At 39.4% G+C, this 19,087-nt stretch overlaps 1 protein-coding gene across 1 annotated transcript; it reads left to right on the top strand.

Annotated features, from left to right (window-relative positions):
* Positions 1-805: 805 nt before the first annotated feature.
* On the top strand, positions 806-12,944 carry LOC117258717 (serine/threonine-protein kinase SBK1). Its single transcript, XM_033629821.2, has 4 exons — positions 806-1,051; positions 3,662-3,824; positions 4,596-4,798; positions 6,953-12,944. The coding sequence occupies exons 2-4, from the start codon at positions 3,662-3,664 to the stop codon at positions 7,619-7,621; spliced, it is 1,035 nt and encodes a 344-aa protein (XP_033485712.1). The 5' UTR covers positions 806-1,051; the 3' UTR covers positions 7,622-12,944.
* Positions 12,945-19,087: the final 6,143 nt, after the last annotated feature.

Genomic DNA, 19,087 nt, shown 5'->3' with positions numbered 1-19,087 from the left:
GGTGGTCTAAGGTCAAAGTTCAAGGTCACTGTGACCTCACAAAACATCTTTTTGGCAAGAAAATTTCACAGAAATGTCTAACACAATACAATAATGAAGTGATGACATTTTATGCCCAAAAGGTCAACATCACTGTGACATCATAACATTCTGCAAATTCACCTTTCTGGTCATAATTTTAATAACAGAAGGGGAGACATCTTGGTTGTTTTTATAGTATTGTCAACTTTTAGGGTTAAAGTGGAGTCTGGACAGATATGGATATAAACTGTAACTGCGACTCATTCACGGAGGCAACCGCAATTCTAGTTATTAATTTATTCCAGCATAAAACCCATCCCAGAATGTATCGTGTGTGACAGGTGTGCCGATCCCATGTAATACTGTATGCAGTGCATTAATATAAAGTAATGAGATCACTGGGAGGAGGTTATGGGGTACAAAGGCACTACTGAATGTATGTGCACACTGTATCCATGTGTGTGTGTGTGTGTGTGTGTGTGTCTGTGAACATGTGCTTACTAGTGGTAACAGACCCATGAATTTGTCAAGTTCATCTAAGAAGTGAAGTAAATGTAAATGAGCTGTTATCTGTGTCAAAGTTTATGTGTTTTGCATATGCATTGCATATATTTACAGAAGCAGTGTTGAGCTGATTTTACTTTATGTGTACGTACCACTCTGTGCGTGTGTGTGTATGTGTGTGTGTGTGTGCCCTTTGCAGAGGCAGTTTGTAATCAGCTGTCAAAGTGGGCTCTGTCCCCATCGCAGCAGTTGAGAGCCGCATGCTGGGCGGTGTAAAGCTCTCAGGTCCACTCTGCACGCTGATCTGTGCACCAGCAGCAGCAGCAGCAGCAGCAGCAGCAGCAGCAGCAGCACTGAGGGTGGCGGATAGACAGGACACACACTGAAGCGACACTTTTTTCAGCCCATTGACTAGCTGTATTTTGTCAGCTGTAAGCATGGTGGTGTGAGCGTGTGAATCATTTTGTGTGTTTGGTTTGCTAATTTTCAGACTTCTGTGACCACCTTTGGAACCAATTGAAAAAAGGTAAGACCTGAAACAGATCAATATCTAATCATGGTTAGAATGATGTGATATCCATCACTGCTATTACAGAATGCTATTACAGCTACTGCTGTTAATAGGAAATTATATTAGCAGGATAGCAAAATATTTCAGTGCAATTTTTGATTCATTTTGTACAAATGACCACTGTCCAAATGTGCACTAAAAATACTCAAACTCAAATGTCTTTCTGCATCTTATATATAGCCTACTTTGTTGTTATAATTATTATTGAAAAATGAAATAATTTTTTTTCCAATATACACTAGGGATATGTGTATGTGTGTAAACGCATTAAGGCTTTGCTAAAAGATTAGTGTGAATATTAAAATTTTGAGATTAAAGATAAATAAAATGGCAGAGGAACTTCTCATCCCCTATTGCACCTCTCGACCCTCAGATCTGGCGACTAATCACTGCTGTCCATTCCACGCATCCACTTAAAAACCAAAGGTGAACAAGCATTTTCAGTTGTTGGCCCGCAACTGTGGAATAGTCTGCCTCTAGCAGTTAAAATTTACCCCTCCGCTGAAACCCACCTAAAAACCCGTCTCTTTTCTTTAGCTCCTTAATTATCATGAAGATTTGCGGAACCAATTTCTTTTCTTAATTTTGTTATTCGTGCACGGCTGCTTGTGCTATGATTTCATCAAGATACGGTACGCTTTTATTGATTGACTTACAATTTCTTCTTTATGTTTGTGTTCTTATTTTGATTATTATTGTGTTTTATTTAATCTCTTTGTAAAGCAATTTGGTCAACACTTGTTCTTTTTAATGTGTTCTATAAATAAACTTGACTTGACAAGGACATACAAAGGTCAGAAGACAGAGTTCAACATCCGAATGTCCTGACGGAGCCTTGAAATGAAACAGAAATAAAGAGAGGAAAAAAGAATTCACATGATTATATTGCAATAATGAGGGTAATAATGGAAGGCAGGCTTTATTTTTGTTGTCTTTCATCCATGATCCTAAGCCAGAGTCAAACCATGGATTGTGGTTATGGTACATGTTTTACCCATACCACCCCTTTCATTACTAGAACCCCCTCCATAGATCGTATCACTCTTGGTCTCGAGCAACTTAAATATCACATCAATTTCAAGATTCTGCTTCTCACCTGTAAGGTCCTTCATAATCAAGTCCCTTCCTACCTGTCTGAACTCCTTCATATCCACACACCCTCCTGTGCTCTCCAGCTCACATCACCATCTGCCTGCTTGACTACAATGGGTTCTAGAGCCCTCAGCCGTTCTGCCCGCCGCCTCTGGAATTCTCTCCCCCATGACATTTGCAATATTGACTCCCTTTCCACTTTCAATTCCAATCTGAATACACACCTTTTCAAGTTAGCATATTCGGGTTGATTTCACGGAAACACACATATGGTGGCCTGCACTGATGATTTATCCGCTGTGAGGGTCCTAAGGACAGAGGGATGTCGTATGCTGTGAGGCAAACTGTGATTTGTGATATTGGGCTTTATGATGATGATTTTATACCTAATATTTATAATAATGATTTTTGTCTAGTCATTTTATTAACTTGTATTGTCTATTACAGAATTGTTTGATTCTATGATCTCTTGATGCATTGCTGCTTGTTTTTTCTTTTTTAACTTTGACTTATAAGGTGTCCTTGAGTGCTCTGAAAGGTGCCTATAAATAAAATGCATTATTATTATTATTATTATTATTATTATTATCATGACCATCAGGACCACGATCCTTTAACTGTGGTTAAAGGGTCAATGGAGCTGATATAGCTGTTTTTTGACCAAATCTTGAAACAACATAATATATGGAAGACATAAAAATCTTCTCACATAAATGAAAAGTCAAAAAAAACATCTGTGCAACTGGAACAATTAATAATGCCAAATGTTGCAATTTTGTCTTTTAGGGGTTTATGTAGGGATAAACACCCTGCTTTGCTATCGCTAGGGAAGGATTAAGCTCAGACAAAAATTGTTTGCAAGGACACAGAATTGTGTGAACATTGGTGGAGGTTTGGTTCCTCTGCAAGAATGTTTTAAGTATCAAACACTTAATTTCCTGCATTCTTGTGAATTTCTATGCACCAATTTCTGCTTTTTCTGCATTCTTTCATGGTGTCTTTAATTTTGTTGAAACAAAATTCTTCTGCTAATTTCATGTTTTTATTGGGGAGGACAAATGCTCACGTTCTTATTATTTGGGGGGACGTGTCCCCTGCATCACCCCTAAAATCTACACTGGAATTTCATACAATGTCATTTTGTTTAACTGTGGGAATAATGGCGCATATTTTCAGTGAGTCTCTCCTGAAGACGTTCGTAGTGTTACAGTTATTTATTGACATGGAAAGTAGCAGAAATAATTGTGTCAAACATTATAGGAGAGAGCTAAAGAGAAGGCATTCAGGCGTGGTGAAGTGGAAAGCAATGAACAGTTTTTTGTTATTGTAAGTAAAGATTTGTTCCAGCAGCAGTGAGAAACGTTTGATCTACAAATGCTGGTTTTTAATATATTCCAATAAATAGTAGAAAAACTATGTATTTTTACACCCCTAAGGTTTAATTTCTTTTGTTCTCTCCATGTGTGGGTACAGATGATTGAGCTGGGCCTCCCTGACGGCAGCCTGATCGACGAGCTGATGGAGCTGACGGCACAGAGCCTCAGTCAGCTTGAGATCCAGGAACATTTCAACATCATCAAGGAGATCGGCCGAGGGAAATACGGCAAAGTGCTGCTTGTGACGCATCGCTTCCGGGGTATGACTGCACTTTCAATTCTCTTTAAGTCGAGAACCTTTTAGCAATCACCAATTACAGAAATATAATAATGGTCATAAAGTCTTGCTGATCTGAAACCACTTTTTCCCAATTAAAAAGGCAATGAGTTTGATGTGTCTTATGATGCCAGCATTAGTAATATAGGGGGTAGAAAGTAGAACTAACAAATGAGTTGAATAATAATAATTTAAGTTCTTTGTTTAATATGTTTTATTTTTTTGTAACTGTCAACCCAGTTACAATTCTATGTGGGTGTTCTGAAATCCCCAAAATTAGTGGGCATTTCACTGAAATGAAATAAATGAATGAAAATAAATAACTTTTCAAAATTTTCCAGCCAATGCAAATTTGTTGTAATTCATAGCTGGTTGAGCTGGACAGAGAGCTAAAGATTAGTGACTGCACTTTTCTGATGGGATGGGAACCCCAAACTCCAGAGTAGAGCAATGACAAAGGGGAGAGCAGAATGCAGAGCACGAGCTGGCATAAAGCTGGCTGGCTTGAGGCCTGGAGGCTTAGATAACCATTGGAACTGCAATCAGGGGTGACCTGGGTGAAGTTTAATGTTGTAGAAAAGCCTTGCAATGGATATTAGATAGTCATTACAATATACAGCATAATACCTAATATCCGTTCAGTGTCACTGCAGTGGTCATAAATATCTGTAATACTTAATTTCCCTAGTAAGACAAAGAAGATGTGCATGAACGGTTTTAATAATAGCCAAAGTAAAGTATGGATGTTGCGCAGGGACTCCCATGGCCTTGAAAGTGATGCCCAAAGCCTCGACTAAGCTGCAGGGCTTTCTGCGAGAGTACTGCATCTCCTTACACCTGTCCTGCCACCCCTGCATCGTGGGTCTCTTTGGCATTGCCTTCCAGTCTGATGAGCACTACTGCTTTGCCCAGGAGCTTGTGATCGGCAGGGACCTGTTTGCTGTCATCCAGCCAAAGGTGAGTCAAACACTGGCAAAACACCACTAAGACACTAAGGCTAATGCCAGGCTACTGGCTCTGTGAGGCTGTATTTAGATACAGCACGGTGCTTTGAGATGAATGCTAATGTCAGCATGCTAACCAGCTCACAGTGTCACAGCTGTTTTAGTTTAGTATGTTGGCATGCTAATTTTTGCTAATTAGTACAGAACACAAAGTACAGTTGAGGTTGATGGGAATTTTATTAGAATGTCTTTTCTGGAGTGTTAGGCCTACCTGAGGTTAACATGACAGCAGTTGCTAACGTCCAACACCAAACAGTTCAAGGGTCCCAACAATCTTACACTGACAGCGAAACAGCTCTACTCTGGCTTCAAACCTGTTAATAAACTTTAGCCATGTGATGCTAACAGAAGCCCTGTAACTGTCTGTGTGACTTTGTCCGAAGAACAGAGCATGCACTTTCACACCAGTAGTCCCATGATAAACATAGACAGCACATTTATAAGCACAGATAAATCAAGCTGTAACCGTAGCTCAACAAGGCCATGTAACTGGACCACTGTCCTTGTCTCAGTAAACAAGCACGGTACAGGAATCGATTTACTGGCCAAAGTATGTCTGCTTCCACTATGATCTATGATAGGTGGCAACATACTCCCTTTCAGTTTGTTAGTATTGGACCTTTTTCCGGTTGACCTTTTACGTCACAGACCAAACAATCTAGCGTCGTCCAGCTGTTCTGCCACTTTTTTGAACAGGTGACCAGACTGTGTTTTCCTCCCATCCATGTAGTTCAAAATATTTATCCTTTCAGGTAACACAGCATGAAAGATGTCTCGTGATCCATTCAAAAATGTATGGCTCTGGATGTAGATTTCACCATGTTGTTACCAGCTTCTTCTGTTATGCATTTAATGCTATTCGACTTCCAGGTCAAAGCCCTGGGTGGAAACTGGAGCATGTGCAGAGCACCAAGGCCAGTTTGGTTCCGAACTTCTGATTGACTGTATAAATGCAGGACTGATTCGACTCCCGTTCGCATTATCTGGGTGTGTTAGTCCGACTTTGAGAAATTGGATTTAGTACAATTGCAGTCAGACTAACATGTTTACATGCATTTTAAATGTCCAGTTTTAGTCAGCCTGACACAATAAACCAATTTTCTCTAATGTCATGTAAACGTACTGAGAGAGAGAAAGAGAATCATTGTAGAGCTGTGCGCAGATCTTCAATGAAATGAGATTTCACCCATTTTAAATGATCAAATTTGCATTAAATTGCGGTGACTGGAAAAGATTGCAAGATCCCATAGAATTCATGGTTATTGTCTGAATCTGCGTTAAGTGCCAGGATCACAACATCCCAATATCATGAAGGGACTGATATATTACCTTTAGTTAAAGTAACTGTCTTTTAAAAAATATGTCTGTGTGAAATTTATGCCTGTAACAAATTTGTATTTAAAAGCCTCTAGGCTTTAGTTTTATATGAATACAGATTGTGATATTCACAATTCTCTGAGGTGCAGGGCTGATATAAGGTCAATATTAACGCAAGCTGTCCAGCAACTCATAAAAGAGAAAGAACAACAACCACACTTCCCCTCATCAACAACGACACAGAGGTATTAAAACAGACATAAGACAAGATCAGTTAAAATAAGTGCATGAATAGAAATTAAATTAAAAGAATATTGTCCATTCCACAGTCCAGCCAGTTGTGGCTAATGTGATGTGTGTAACTGTGTGTGTGACTGGATTCAGGAAGTGTTAAACAGTCTTATTGCTGTCGGGACGAAGGATATAAATTATAATATATATCCTGCATTAAATGTATAAAAAAAAATAATGAGATGTGACTTGCATCATGTGGAAATATTTAACCATATACTGTAAGTATGTCGAAATATGTAAAGGGAAAAAATGATGCTTAAATGTAACTGTATGAAACTGTTGCATGCGAGGCCTGTCTCGTCAGGTGCTCATGCAGCCTTGCAGCTTGAGTGATGAGTCTGAACACAGTACCCATGCCTGAAAGTCTGGAAGGTGGACACTTGGATCCAGCCTTATTTTCTTTACACGGTACTTTGTGATGAGTGCTCACTTTTTATTCTGGCAACTTTGTAAATAACATGAAGAGTCCTCTCTCTCCTTTGTCTGATATTTTCAGGTGGGTATCCCCGAATCTTCAGTAAAACGTTGTGTCCTCCAGATCGCCAGTGCACTGGAGTTTATCCACAGCCATGGTCTGGTCCATCGTGATGTCAAGCCTGAAAACATCCTCCTGTTGGACAATCACTGCTGCCAAGTGAAGCTGGCAGACTTTGGCCTGGCCCAGAAGAGAGGCACTCTGATACGCTTCATCACAGGAACCCTGCCTTACATGGCCCCCGAGCTTTGTACCGTGGCCCTGATGGAGGGTCAGAAAGAAGTGACCGCTCCTCCGCTTAGTGTGGAACCCAGCCTGGACACCTGGGCCTTCGGGGTGGTTATCTTCTGCATCCTTACGGGTTACTTTCCCTGGGAGCGCTGCATGGAGTCAGACGACTTCTACCAAGAGTTTGCAGACTGGTGCAGAATGGAGGAGAAACCCAACACAGAGGAGGACATTCCTCCTCTGTGGAGAAGGTTCACTCCAGAGGCCATGGAGATGTTCAGTAAGCTCCTGGATCTGGATGTAGAAAAGAGGTGTACAGTGGGGGAGGTGAGAGCGTATGTGGACAAGGACTGGCTTAAGAAGGTACATGGGACCGGGCAGCAGCAGACAGCAGAAAAGGAAAAAGTCAGCACCTTTAGGAATAATCCTGGACATGGCAAGGTGGTGCAGCCTAATACTTAGTAACAGACTGCATTTGTATAATCTATAGCTTCTATCTGCCCAGACAGCATGTCAAATATACAGTCATAGGTGCCTGGCATCAGGCATGTGATTTGCAGTGATGAATGATGAAGACCATTTGACAGCAACATAAAGTTCACAGATGCTGCAGTTTCTGTGATAGAAGAAATACTCTGGTCCTTTATTTAAAGGAGCAGTGGGAAGAATTTAGTGCCATTTAGTGGCAGCGTTGGGGTCATCACTTTAAAGGATAATGTATTACTCATTACTTTAAAAAATGAATGCTTTACTGTACTTATATACTCCCTGCGGAAATCACTTACATCACTTTTTTGTTACTCTGCAACATCACCTGAGATGCACTGTCAGGTATGTGTGTGCGCTGCTGATGTTACACGATGTCAATCATGCAGCGCGCCAGGAATTTGACCGGCGTTTTAAATCGGCATATTTTAGACTGACCGGCCGGTCGCAGGTCACGGCTGATCACATGAAAATCGGCCCAATTACGAGCACTGCCGATTAATCGGTGCAAGTCTGATAAAAAGTACAAAGGAGGTTGGCGTTTTCTAACATTGCCTGGTACAAATATTAATTATTTCAAAATAATATATCAATAAACCTTAATAAAACGATAAAAGAGACTTAGAAGAGCCTCTCCACTAGTAGATGTTGCTGCTGTCGGCGTGCTTGATGATTTTTTTCTATCCACCCATTATGTAGATAGTTGAAGAACTTATGTAAGCAACGACATAACTGTTTGATTAGTGACTGTGGTGTGATTACTGAATTTAGACAGTAACATGTTACATTACTGCGTTACAAAGAAATGTAATGTGATTACAGTAACAGTACAATGTGTTACCCCAACACTGAGGTTGCAGCCAACTGAATATCCCTCCCTTTCCAAGCGCGTAAAGAGCCTATAGTGGCATTGACATGAAAACATGAAAGGCTAAATGCTACTACGGAAACATTTCAGTACAACATGGCGGTCGACATGAAAGAGCACCCACTCCCTAATAAGATACAAAGGGCTAATTCTAAGCTTATAAAAACAGAATGATTCTTAGTTTCAGGTGATACACTAATGAATATTATATTTCACTTCTGCCAATGGCTCCCCATAAATCCTACACGGTGCTCCTTTAAGGAAAAGTCCTGCATTCAAAATGTACTAAATTATTAAGTATTTTAAGCAAAATGCATCCTTACTTACAGTAATATATACTGATCATACATTGTATGTTATGTTTTGAATTATTATTACTTTAAATAGGATTGTTTAGTTGATTTAGCAACTTTAAACTTACACCACTAAAGCCTGCATTATTACTTAGTCTTTGAAGAGAGACCCTGTGTAAAATCTAGTTCTAAGACTTTATGTTAGTTTACTGTGCTCACATGGGACCAGGTCGTACTCCAGTGTAGGAGTACTCATTGGTCCCTGGGTCTAATGAAGGAGGGGAACAACACAGCCCCAAAACAGGTTAATCCCCTTAACAGGTCAATGCAGCCATGCTGCTGGGGTATTTCAACCCATAAAAATTCACCATATTTTATAGATCATATGTTTTGAATGTAAAATCTGGATGTGCAAAGTAACTATAGCTGTCAGATCAATGTAAATGAGTAAAATGTTGCTAAGTAGTTAAATGTAAATGTAAAATGTAACATCAATGCAAATACTCAAGTTTAAAGCAGCTGTGCGGAACTTTTTACCATTAATAAAACTGCCCCTAGTTCATATCACCCCCCGTTGAATATCCGCATATTTATTTGAACCGACAAAAAAGCCTTTCTCTATATGGCTATTTAGCGTGGCCTCGCTCAGGTCGGACACACAGCGGAAGTCAGCAAACCAGAATACGGCACCGGAGGCGGAAGTGATTCTGCTCGCCTGCAACGATTAAACCACAGAAGAAGAAGGAGCCGTGTTTACAGTGTTCTTCTAGTAAGCAGTACGCAACGAACATTGCTGAACACATAACACCTAACAGTTTTACCAGAGATGTATCTATGAGGACTTGGTTGTACTTTTGATGTCATGGCAGATAACGAAGGAGCATCATGTAAAATTATCTGTGACTGAGGCCATGAACACAAATATACAGCAGGCAGTTGTCCTCAGTTTATAAGAAATTCAGAGCTACACCAGAACATTTATGAACAGGTCTTACTTTTCTATTAATTTGTGTGTAACGTTAGCATGTTAGCATGTTTCCACTAATTACTTGGACTGACCTAACGTTAGTAGCATTAGCTTTGCAAGCGAAGGCTGCAGGTAACAGCTTTGCTGTGTTAGGATTATGTTATGTCTTCACTGTGTATCTTCACATAAAAGAATACTCCGATGATTTGGGAGTTATGCCCTTTCTCTATCATTTTCAAATTAAGACAACATGATCGATACCTTTTTTTGTGTCTGTACATCCAGTGGCTGGGTCTCAGCGGTTAGCATTGCACTTATAGGGGGTCAGTACGTCCTGCGCTGTGATCCGCAGAGGGATACACCGGTGAGCAGGCACAGACTTAGCTTGTAAACAAAACTCAGCTGTTTATTTAGCCTAGCAATATCTCCGGACTATAGTAGCTGCAATGGACGACTTTGAACGCGATTTTGAAGAGCGGATCTTGTAGCGGACACAGATCCAGAGCCATACCTGTTTGAGCCGGAGTACTCAGATGAGGAACTCCATGTGTTGGATGCTGAGCGGGCGAGAAGAGAGGCTGAATCCTCCGCTCCCATTTTGCTGCACAGAATGGGATTCGGTGCTACCATCGTTGGGGAGATATATCATCAGGAGGAAAAGCGCCGCAGAGAGTGCATCACAAGGAATGAAAACTTTGCAGCAATCACTAATCCTGGAGTGACTGAAACTTTTTTTCATGTTCCTAAGATGAACTGGAAAAAACGCCCAGGCCTGCAGGAACTGATGGACAGCTTTCAGTCGGTTCAGTAATATCGTCCGTGTCGTCTCTTTGTTTGCTTTTACCGAGTGACCTAGCGTACCTGTCCCAGAGCCATCTGCAGCTGTTGCTCACCGGTGTATCCCTCCACGCAAGATTTACTGACCCCCTACAAGCGCCAAGATATCCATCATGTTGTTTCAATATGAAAATGATAGAGAAAGGGCATAACTCCCAAATCGTCGGAGTATTCTTTTCACATAATAATGCGGACTCAGCAGATGACTTGTTAACTGTTTATTCCTCCTTACACCGAACGTACACGGCTGCTTCTCATTGTTTCCAGTAGCACAACAACGGTTACTATATTACCCAGAATAACTTGAGGCTCACACTACTACTGTAGCCTTAGTAGCTCAAAATACACAACAGATTAGATTAGATCAGAACAGAAACACGACAGGAGAATTTACTGAGTAATTTTGCTGTTTCCGCTAATTACTTGTACTGACCTGACGTTAGTTAATCCTCTCGCTCTCCAAAACAAATGCATGCGGTAATTGCCGGCTGCAGTCGGAATTTTACGACACCAGGCTGTGGGTGTCATACCGCTTCGACCAAAGGGGCGCTATAATCAACGAAAACGAAAAGTTCCGCACAGCTGCTTTAAGTATCAAAAAGTTGTCAGTTTTATGAGAGGTACTACTCACCCTGTGAAAACAGTAGTATGATGTCCTTTGTGACTTTGGAGGGAGCTTAAGTTTAAGTTCCAAAAAATAACCCTGATGATGTGATTGTGGTTATCATGCATCGGGCTTTAAAAGAAGTGGACATGCATTGCATTGTGGGAATGTAAGATCCAGTGTTCTTTGAGCTTGACCCATACGAGAGATATAAAGCCAGGATGTCTCAGCCATTGCTGCAGCATTCCTCTTTAGTCCTCCAACCTCATTGGAGTGCAGTACTAAAATGCTGGCCCTTTAGGCACAATATCAGAATAAATGTACATAGTTATTTTCAGCTGCTGATGGGTTAATATTAATAATTATTATGTATAACATGACTGAACATTAATTTAAGCCCATTTAGTTGCACTTCATGTTTTAATCAAAGATGCTTTTAAAGGCCCAGATTGTAAGATTTAGGGGGATTTAGTGGCATCTAGTGGTGAGGATTGCAGACTGCAACCAGCTGAAACTTCTCAAGTTTGGAATTCTTCAGCATTAAGGAGGTTTTTACCATGAGCCATTCTTCTGCAGAGGTCTCTTCCTCCCCAATACAAGACAAGACTCTCTAAAACTGCTGGATACGGACCATTAACTTAGCATCCGCAAATGTGCGCTCACCTTATTTCTGATTCAGATGTTCAGGAAGTTTTTACTGGGAGCAGAATTATCTGCAGGGGTCCTTTCATCTCCGAAACAAACTGACCCTGTGATTTAAACTGGTAAAAACACCAAATAAAGCAGTTTGACATTAAAAAATATGTGTTTTTCTGACTCTTGATGCAAAGGGGCTTGAATGGACATTGACATATCTAGAACCAGTTTTTGGTTTGTCCATTCTGGGCTACTGTGGAAACATGGCAGTCTCAGTAGATGAGGACCCACTCCCTGTGTAGATAACAAAAACAGGATTCTTAGTTTCAGGTGATTATACACTAAAAAACATATACTTATCATATTCCATTTTTGCAATATATCCCCCTAAATCCTATAGTGTGAAGTCAGTTAGTGTGAAGTCTTTCGCAGTACATGACAGCACACAAACCCATTGCTTCTTGGACTGAATAGTCCCACAGCATAACATTCTGGTGCAGCAGAGGAAGTATTAGGGTTTTGTGGACAGTAATTATAAAAACTGTCGGGTTCACCATTTGTTTCCAGATATCACTGCAAATGCAAGCACCAGGCAGCACATGTTCATTTCCTGCCAGACATCATCTGGAGTGCAACAGACTGCTGTTGCATGTTCTGACCTCCTGCCTTTGGGGATGGCGCTGTTGTGTAATGTTTGCACAAAGAAAGCAGCGCGTAGGATGTGTGTGGAATTTGCATGCTTTCCTGATTGACTGCAATTCAGCGGCAATGAAACTTCTCATAAATCATAAAAGTTCACTGATAAAATTTGCCTTCAACTGCACCACATCTTACAGTCTGTCATTTAATATTAATGCAGGATGCATCTATATAAGTTATATACTAATCAATATTTTGAAAGTTGAGTTAATACATGTTGAGCCATGTATGAGCTTAACTTTTTGTGTATTTTGTTATTTTTATATAGATTTTGTAATTTAATGTTTGATTTTTAAAACTAAGAAATGGTTGACATAAAAACAATTAAAAAAAAGTTTTGCTTAGTGTGACGACAGACTCATTTCTGTAACTGTTTTTATCATATCACCCACACAGTTCACATGATCTTTGTATCATTACTCATAATGTTGTGATGTAAGAGCATGTAGATTAAAATAGAAAATTGAAAAAATAAAAATCATGCATCTATCCACTTAGTCTTGTTTTTTTCCATCCACTCTCTTGTGCATATATCACATTGCTGTCCTTGAAGTTAGAGCCATGACATATGTCAGATCTCGGTATCTGTCTCACTCAGTTTTCACTCCCCCTCTCATCTACTTCACTACACTGGCCCTCTTCAGCCCCTTTACATTTTATAATCTCTTTGCAATCTGCTACAGCTGGCTCTCCACTGATGGATGTCCTGCTTTTGTTGGAGTATATGGGACACCACAGGTGCTTTCAGGACAGGACGTGTTGGCCTCTGAAAGGGGGGCAGACCCAAACTTGGCCCGGGGCCTGATCCTGCTCGGCCCCCTCATGCTTTACAGCATATTTAGGGCATTACACTAACCAGGGTCATCTTTCAGCTGACCCCTGGGCCTGACTGCACAACCAGGCCTGTCATACAAACTAATACAGCCAAGTAAATCTGACCGCAAAGCCCTCTGTGATGGCATTCACACATACAGTAACAGACCCAGCGTTTAAAAACATTAAAACAATGTTTTGCATGCCTGTTCAGTGTAACACAGCTTTACAACCAGTTAATTAAACTTGTGGACTTTAAAAATCTTGCTTTACAAGAGAACTTTAAAATGTAAGTTATTTAGGTGTTTCAGATTATGCTTTCCTGCTAAATGTAAGAAACTCTCAGTAGCAGACTAAACAGATAAGCAAAGCATCATTTCCAGGAAACTATATCTACACAAGAATCGTGAGTCTTATCATCACATGAGTTCCTTTGCCTGCCAAATAAAGATTGCTTCATGCTGTTAAGAGAGACACTGTGGTCATAGACTTTCCCCTTTATCTTATCTACAAGACAAGGGTGTCATGTTTTCAATACTTGAGTACTTAAACATTGCATAAATAAATCATCATGCACTGTGACAGATGGATACACATGTCCTGGAAAAGGGTCATTTTTGGCCCTTTTGGCACCCAATGCCAGTGTTTTCCAGCCAGGGTGCTTTTACAGTTACCAAGGGATGCCTGGAGAGATTGTAGCGTACTCAGCTTTATAAAAATGTAAATATTATGATATAGATAATTTACTCATGCTTTATCTAACTAATGCATGTTTCTGACCAAGTTGCTGTCCTTTTCAATGTCCCTTTAGTGCCTGCAATCTCTAATCTTAGAGGCCCTCGACACTTTCAACCCATCCCCTGTAAGGCATCTCAACAGCTTGATCCCCTAGACTTTTCATGTTCCGTGGAGGAGATGGCTACTAAATTTCTGCACTGTGCTGAAGCTCCCTTTAAAATGTCTAAACCGTGTCCTACCATGGAAGTTGTTTCTTTAAGGTAGGACACGGTAGGACAGGGCATTAGAAGGGCGGCCAGATGTGCTGAACAGAAATAGAAAGCATCCAAATTATGTAGCAATTTTAATTCCATGAGCTTCAAAAAGAATTAAATGACACTGTAAAAGAATCAAAATACTCCTCACATCTTATTGCTACAAATCCTCACAACCCCAAATTGCTATTTAGGATGATTAATTCTCTTATCCAGCACACCCCAGATTCCAATGGAGTCCCTTCTATTGAAAGATGTGAGGCATTTTGGTCTGTGTTTGTCGATAATTTCTCCAGCATCAGAGCCCAAAGCATTCCATTACTGTCTATCTCACCACGCAGAGAGGTGCATCAGACTTTTGACTCATTTTATCTGATATCCCAGTCAGATTTAGTGAGGATGATTAATGGCGTGAAATCTTCCACCTCCCTGTTGGTTGTTGTTACCAACAACACTTTTAAAAGAGGTCTCTGCCTTTTTATCTTCAGATATTTTATTTCACAAGTCCTTATCCTTATCCTTATCTTGGAGTTGTGCCTCCAATTTTAAAATCACCAGTTGTTCAACCCCTTTTAAAAAAATATAATCTCGATGAGGATAATCTTAATAATTTTAGGCCCACATCCAAATTACCATTTCTTGCCCAAGTACTGGAGAAAATAGTACATTCTCAGTTATTATCATTCATGAATGACCACTCACTTTTTGCGAAGTTTCAGTGTGGTTTTCAAAGTCATCAAAATACAGGAACTGCACTTTTAAAAGTTTTAAATATAACATAATAATATATTATAATATAATAATATTAGGATGAATTCAGGAGATGGTTGTTGTACTGTCGGGGCATTACTCGACTTATCTGCTGCTTTATTTTTTTGCTTATTAATTGATCGACTGGAGAACTGGGTCGGCATGACTGGATGCTTTAGACTGGTTCAGGTCTTACCTAAATAACAGAACCATCTCCATATCAATTGGGAATGTCTCGTCTAGCCCCGCTAATATCACCTGTGGCATTCCTCAAGGGTCCCTTTTTGGCCCTCTACTGTTTAGTATCTACATGGTGCCACTGAATCAAGTCATGCAAAACTTCAATATCACTTTTCATTTTTATGCAGACGACGCACAAATCTATTCATCTGTAAATCCATCAGACTACTCCTCAGTAACCTCTCTCACAGACCGTCTTGCAATCATAAGGTCCTGGATGGCTTGTAACTTCTCCATGCTTAACCTCGAAAATATGAACACATTTCCCCTATTCTTGCCTCATTGCACTGGTTACCTTGCCCCATCAGACATTAATAACCTTCTAATGCCCTTACAGCCTTGCTCCCACTCTTAGATCTGCAGACCAGCTATTGTTATCAGTCCCTCGGGTAAGACTTAAGACAGAGGGTAGCAGGGCATTTACCATAAGGGCACCACAACTGTGGAACAACCTTCCAATGAAAATCCATCTGTTTTTTTTTTTTTTTTGGTTGTTGTTTTGGCTCTTAAACTTTACAGTAAAGATAATTTAAAGATGTGTTCATGTTCATTTATTAATGACTTAGTTACATTTACATTTAAATCTCTTTATAATGTCTCTTTATTTATAATTTTGAAACATCAACCACAAGGGCTTAATATAAAGTGAAAGAGCCATCAGCATTTAATAATGTTACCAAAATTTAGAACAGCATTACTTCCAAACAGAATAGAATAAACAAGGCTTTACTTATAGCTATGATAAACTTTTAAAGCTGTGTTTTAAAATATTGTAACTCTTTGTCTATTTATAGACCAGCCTCCACTTATGGATGCCCATAGGAGTTATAGTCATTAATAAAGACATTCATAAATATTTATACCAATGTACCTAAAACTATATTAACCCCCTGAGACCCTTGCTTTTGTTTAGTTTGCATTTTTAATTTCCTTCAGCTATTTGGGAGAAGTAGGACCTGATAAGTGTAAGAAAACAAATCATTGTCAGTAAGTAGTGAACAATAAGTAGTTTTAGGGGGAAAATAGATTTCCTCATGTGGAGACATTGGGTTTATTTTTAATAGTCACAAAAGTGTGGTAAAGTATAAAACTGTTATTTCAATCCCTGAACCTGCAAAACTGCAAATTATGCAACATATTAACAAGCCTTGGATTTTGTTCATTTTGTAATTCTGTATGAATTTTCCTTTCTCTATATTCTAAATTAGGAATGTCTTTTTTGTCTGTAGGAACAGTCTGTCTCACCCAATTGGTCTCATGCAGTCCCAATGTCCCCAAATGAGTTCTTCCTAACTAACAATGCCTTAGCTTGTGACTATTGCTAAATTGGGTCGAATTTCTTATCAAATTTACACATCAAACTACAGGCATTATTAAGCATAAATTCATGGGTTCAACCATAATATGTGATCAGGTTTTGTACCTTGTCCACTTTTGTTTCAGGTTTGGCTGTAGACTGACTTGACAGAGATAACTGCCATCTGGTTTTTACATGGATTAGTGTATTCTGCTGTTGCTACCACTAGATGGCCGAAAAAGTGTCCATGAACAAGGACAACAGGTCAAAGTTAGGCAAAGTATGTGATTCGGCCTACCCAAAATGTAATGTCCTTAGGACGCAGGGTTGCAGGAAATTAAAGTGTAGTGTAAACCATTTATTAAATGTTCATGTACTGCTAATGTTAAAAAGTTGGCAATAAACTATTATATATATATATATATATATATATATATATATATATATACTATATATATATATATGAATTTTTTATAATCTAGCAATTTATTAACTGATAATAAAGTGCATGTAAAAACTATGCAGCAGAAAAGTCAAATTCTATGACTGAAAGTAACAGATAAACAGTTGAAACATTTACCACTGCAATTGGTAGTAGTATGGGGGCAACCATGACTAAACTTTCTGGATGCAAAGCTAGACACAGAGACCAAGCCTAAACTTTGACAAGTCCAGGAAAGTCATGCCATTTCTTAAAGAGGTACTTGAACCCATCCCTCAATAATCTGGTCATAGCAAAATAACATGCTGATACAATTTCGTCAACTCCTGCTCAGTATCATCTCATGAACAACATAGAGTTCATCAATGAGTACATTTACATGCACACTAGTATCCCAGTTATGAGTATTCTGGCTTTGATTATATTTGAAGTATAGTGTTTAAGTAATGATCATTATTTGTATGTTCGTGTATGTGATTTTATTTATTTATTATCCAGGTTACTGTTTGTCTGTGCAGAAGGGGTCTTAATTTCTCAACTCTTCTGTCATTCCTGTACTGAGGTACAGATATTACACACAAATACACATTCACTTGACACATTTTTTTTGATCCCACATTCATCTTTATTTTTGATTTTTTCCCTCCTACAAAATATAGGTGAGAGCACCCACAGTACTTTACTGTATTCTGATATTTAAGACAGTAAAGTAGTAAATGAAACAGAGGCACTAGAAGTCATTATGGCAGACCTTTAAAAGTAGTATGTTTAAAATAATTCCGAAATGAAATTGTACTTCTCCCTCCGGCTTGAGGTACCCTCGATGAAAGATTAAATCAACTATGCCTAAAAACTGCTCTGTTCCAGGATCTTTGTTTAGCAGCAATCCTCAACTGAATTAGGGGGGGTGGGGGGTTTACATACAGTAAGAACCGGAGTTTATATTTCTCATTGCAAAGCTGAATGGTCATAGTATGATTTGATACTGTTATGTGTGGAGCATGTGTTGACACAAAGGCTGTACATATCAAAAAGTCACGTGTCTTCTCTCTCACTGCTCTACTCTGAGCCCCCCCCCCCCCAACCCACCTACTCCCCAACCCCCTCACACGCAATACACACACACACACACACACACACTCACAGACACAGAGCCATAGACGAGATATCCAGGCTTTCTGGATGACTCCATACACACGGGAGCACTATAAATAATACCATATTGTTTGTTATGGAAAATCACCACAACTGGGACCTTTCTCCCGGCTGATGGCTCGTCTGTCTGTCACCTCCATAAAAAGCCATCATGAGGTAGCTGAAGAAACTTTTAATCAACACCGATTTGTGTTTGAACAAATGAGGGACACAAGAGCCACAGCCAGCAGAGGAGATGGATCAGAGTGCTCGGGATGAATATTTGGAACATGAGGTTACGAACATTTGGTCAAAGGCATCTGAGGGCTCATACAAGACAGGGTTCTCGTTCTTTCAGAATAGCAAAACGTGCATTTGGAAAATGCAACACTGATTATAAAACCTCATTAAATAGTGTGAAAAGATGATAAACTAAAGAATAAAACTGACATTCACATAAGATGAGGTGTGTCAAAGGTCATCTATAAAGAAACATTTCATATCCTGATTGGCTTTGTCACTGATAATCCATCCATGATAGTATACAAAATAAATTCTGATAATTAAAATATTGCTGTGCTCATGACAGCTTCATGATGTTTACATCCATTAAATAGACATTTGCTTTCTACAGGTGTCCCACCATATTATTTATGATAAGATATGCAGCAGTATAAAATCAGTTGAGGTGAATGTGCAAATGCAAAATATGATTAACTTCCAACTCATAATGAGGCGTTAAGAGGAGGAAGTAGTGGACTACTAACACTAACATCCCTAAATACAATGGCGTTCTCTGGAAAATGGTACATAAAATGATTTAAGGGCTAAATGATGCCCAAACTGCAGAGTGAAAGAGCCATTTGCATT

Source organism: Epinephelus lanceolatus, chromosome 8 (assembly GCF_041903045.1).
Source record: "Epinephelus lanceolatus isolate andai-2023 chromosome 8, ASM4190304v1, whole genome shotgun sequence".
NCBI lineage: Eukaryota > Metazoa > Chordata > Actinopteri > Perciformes > Serranidae > Epinephelus > Epinephelus lanceolatus.
This window is presented reverse-complemented; position numbering and strand designations above follow the sequence as displayed.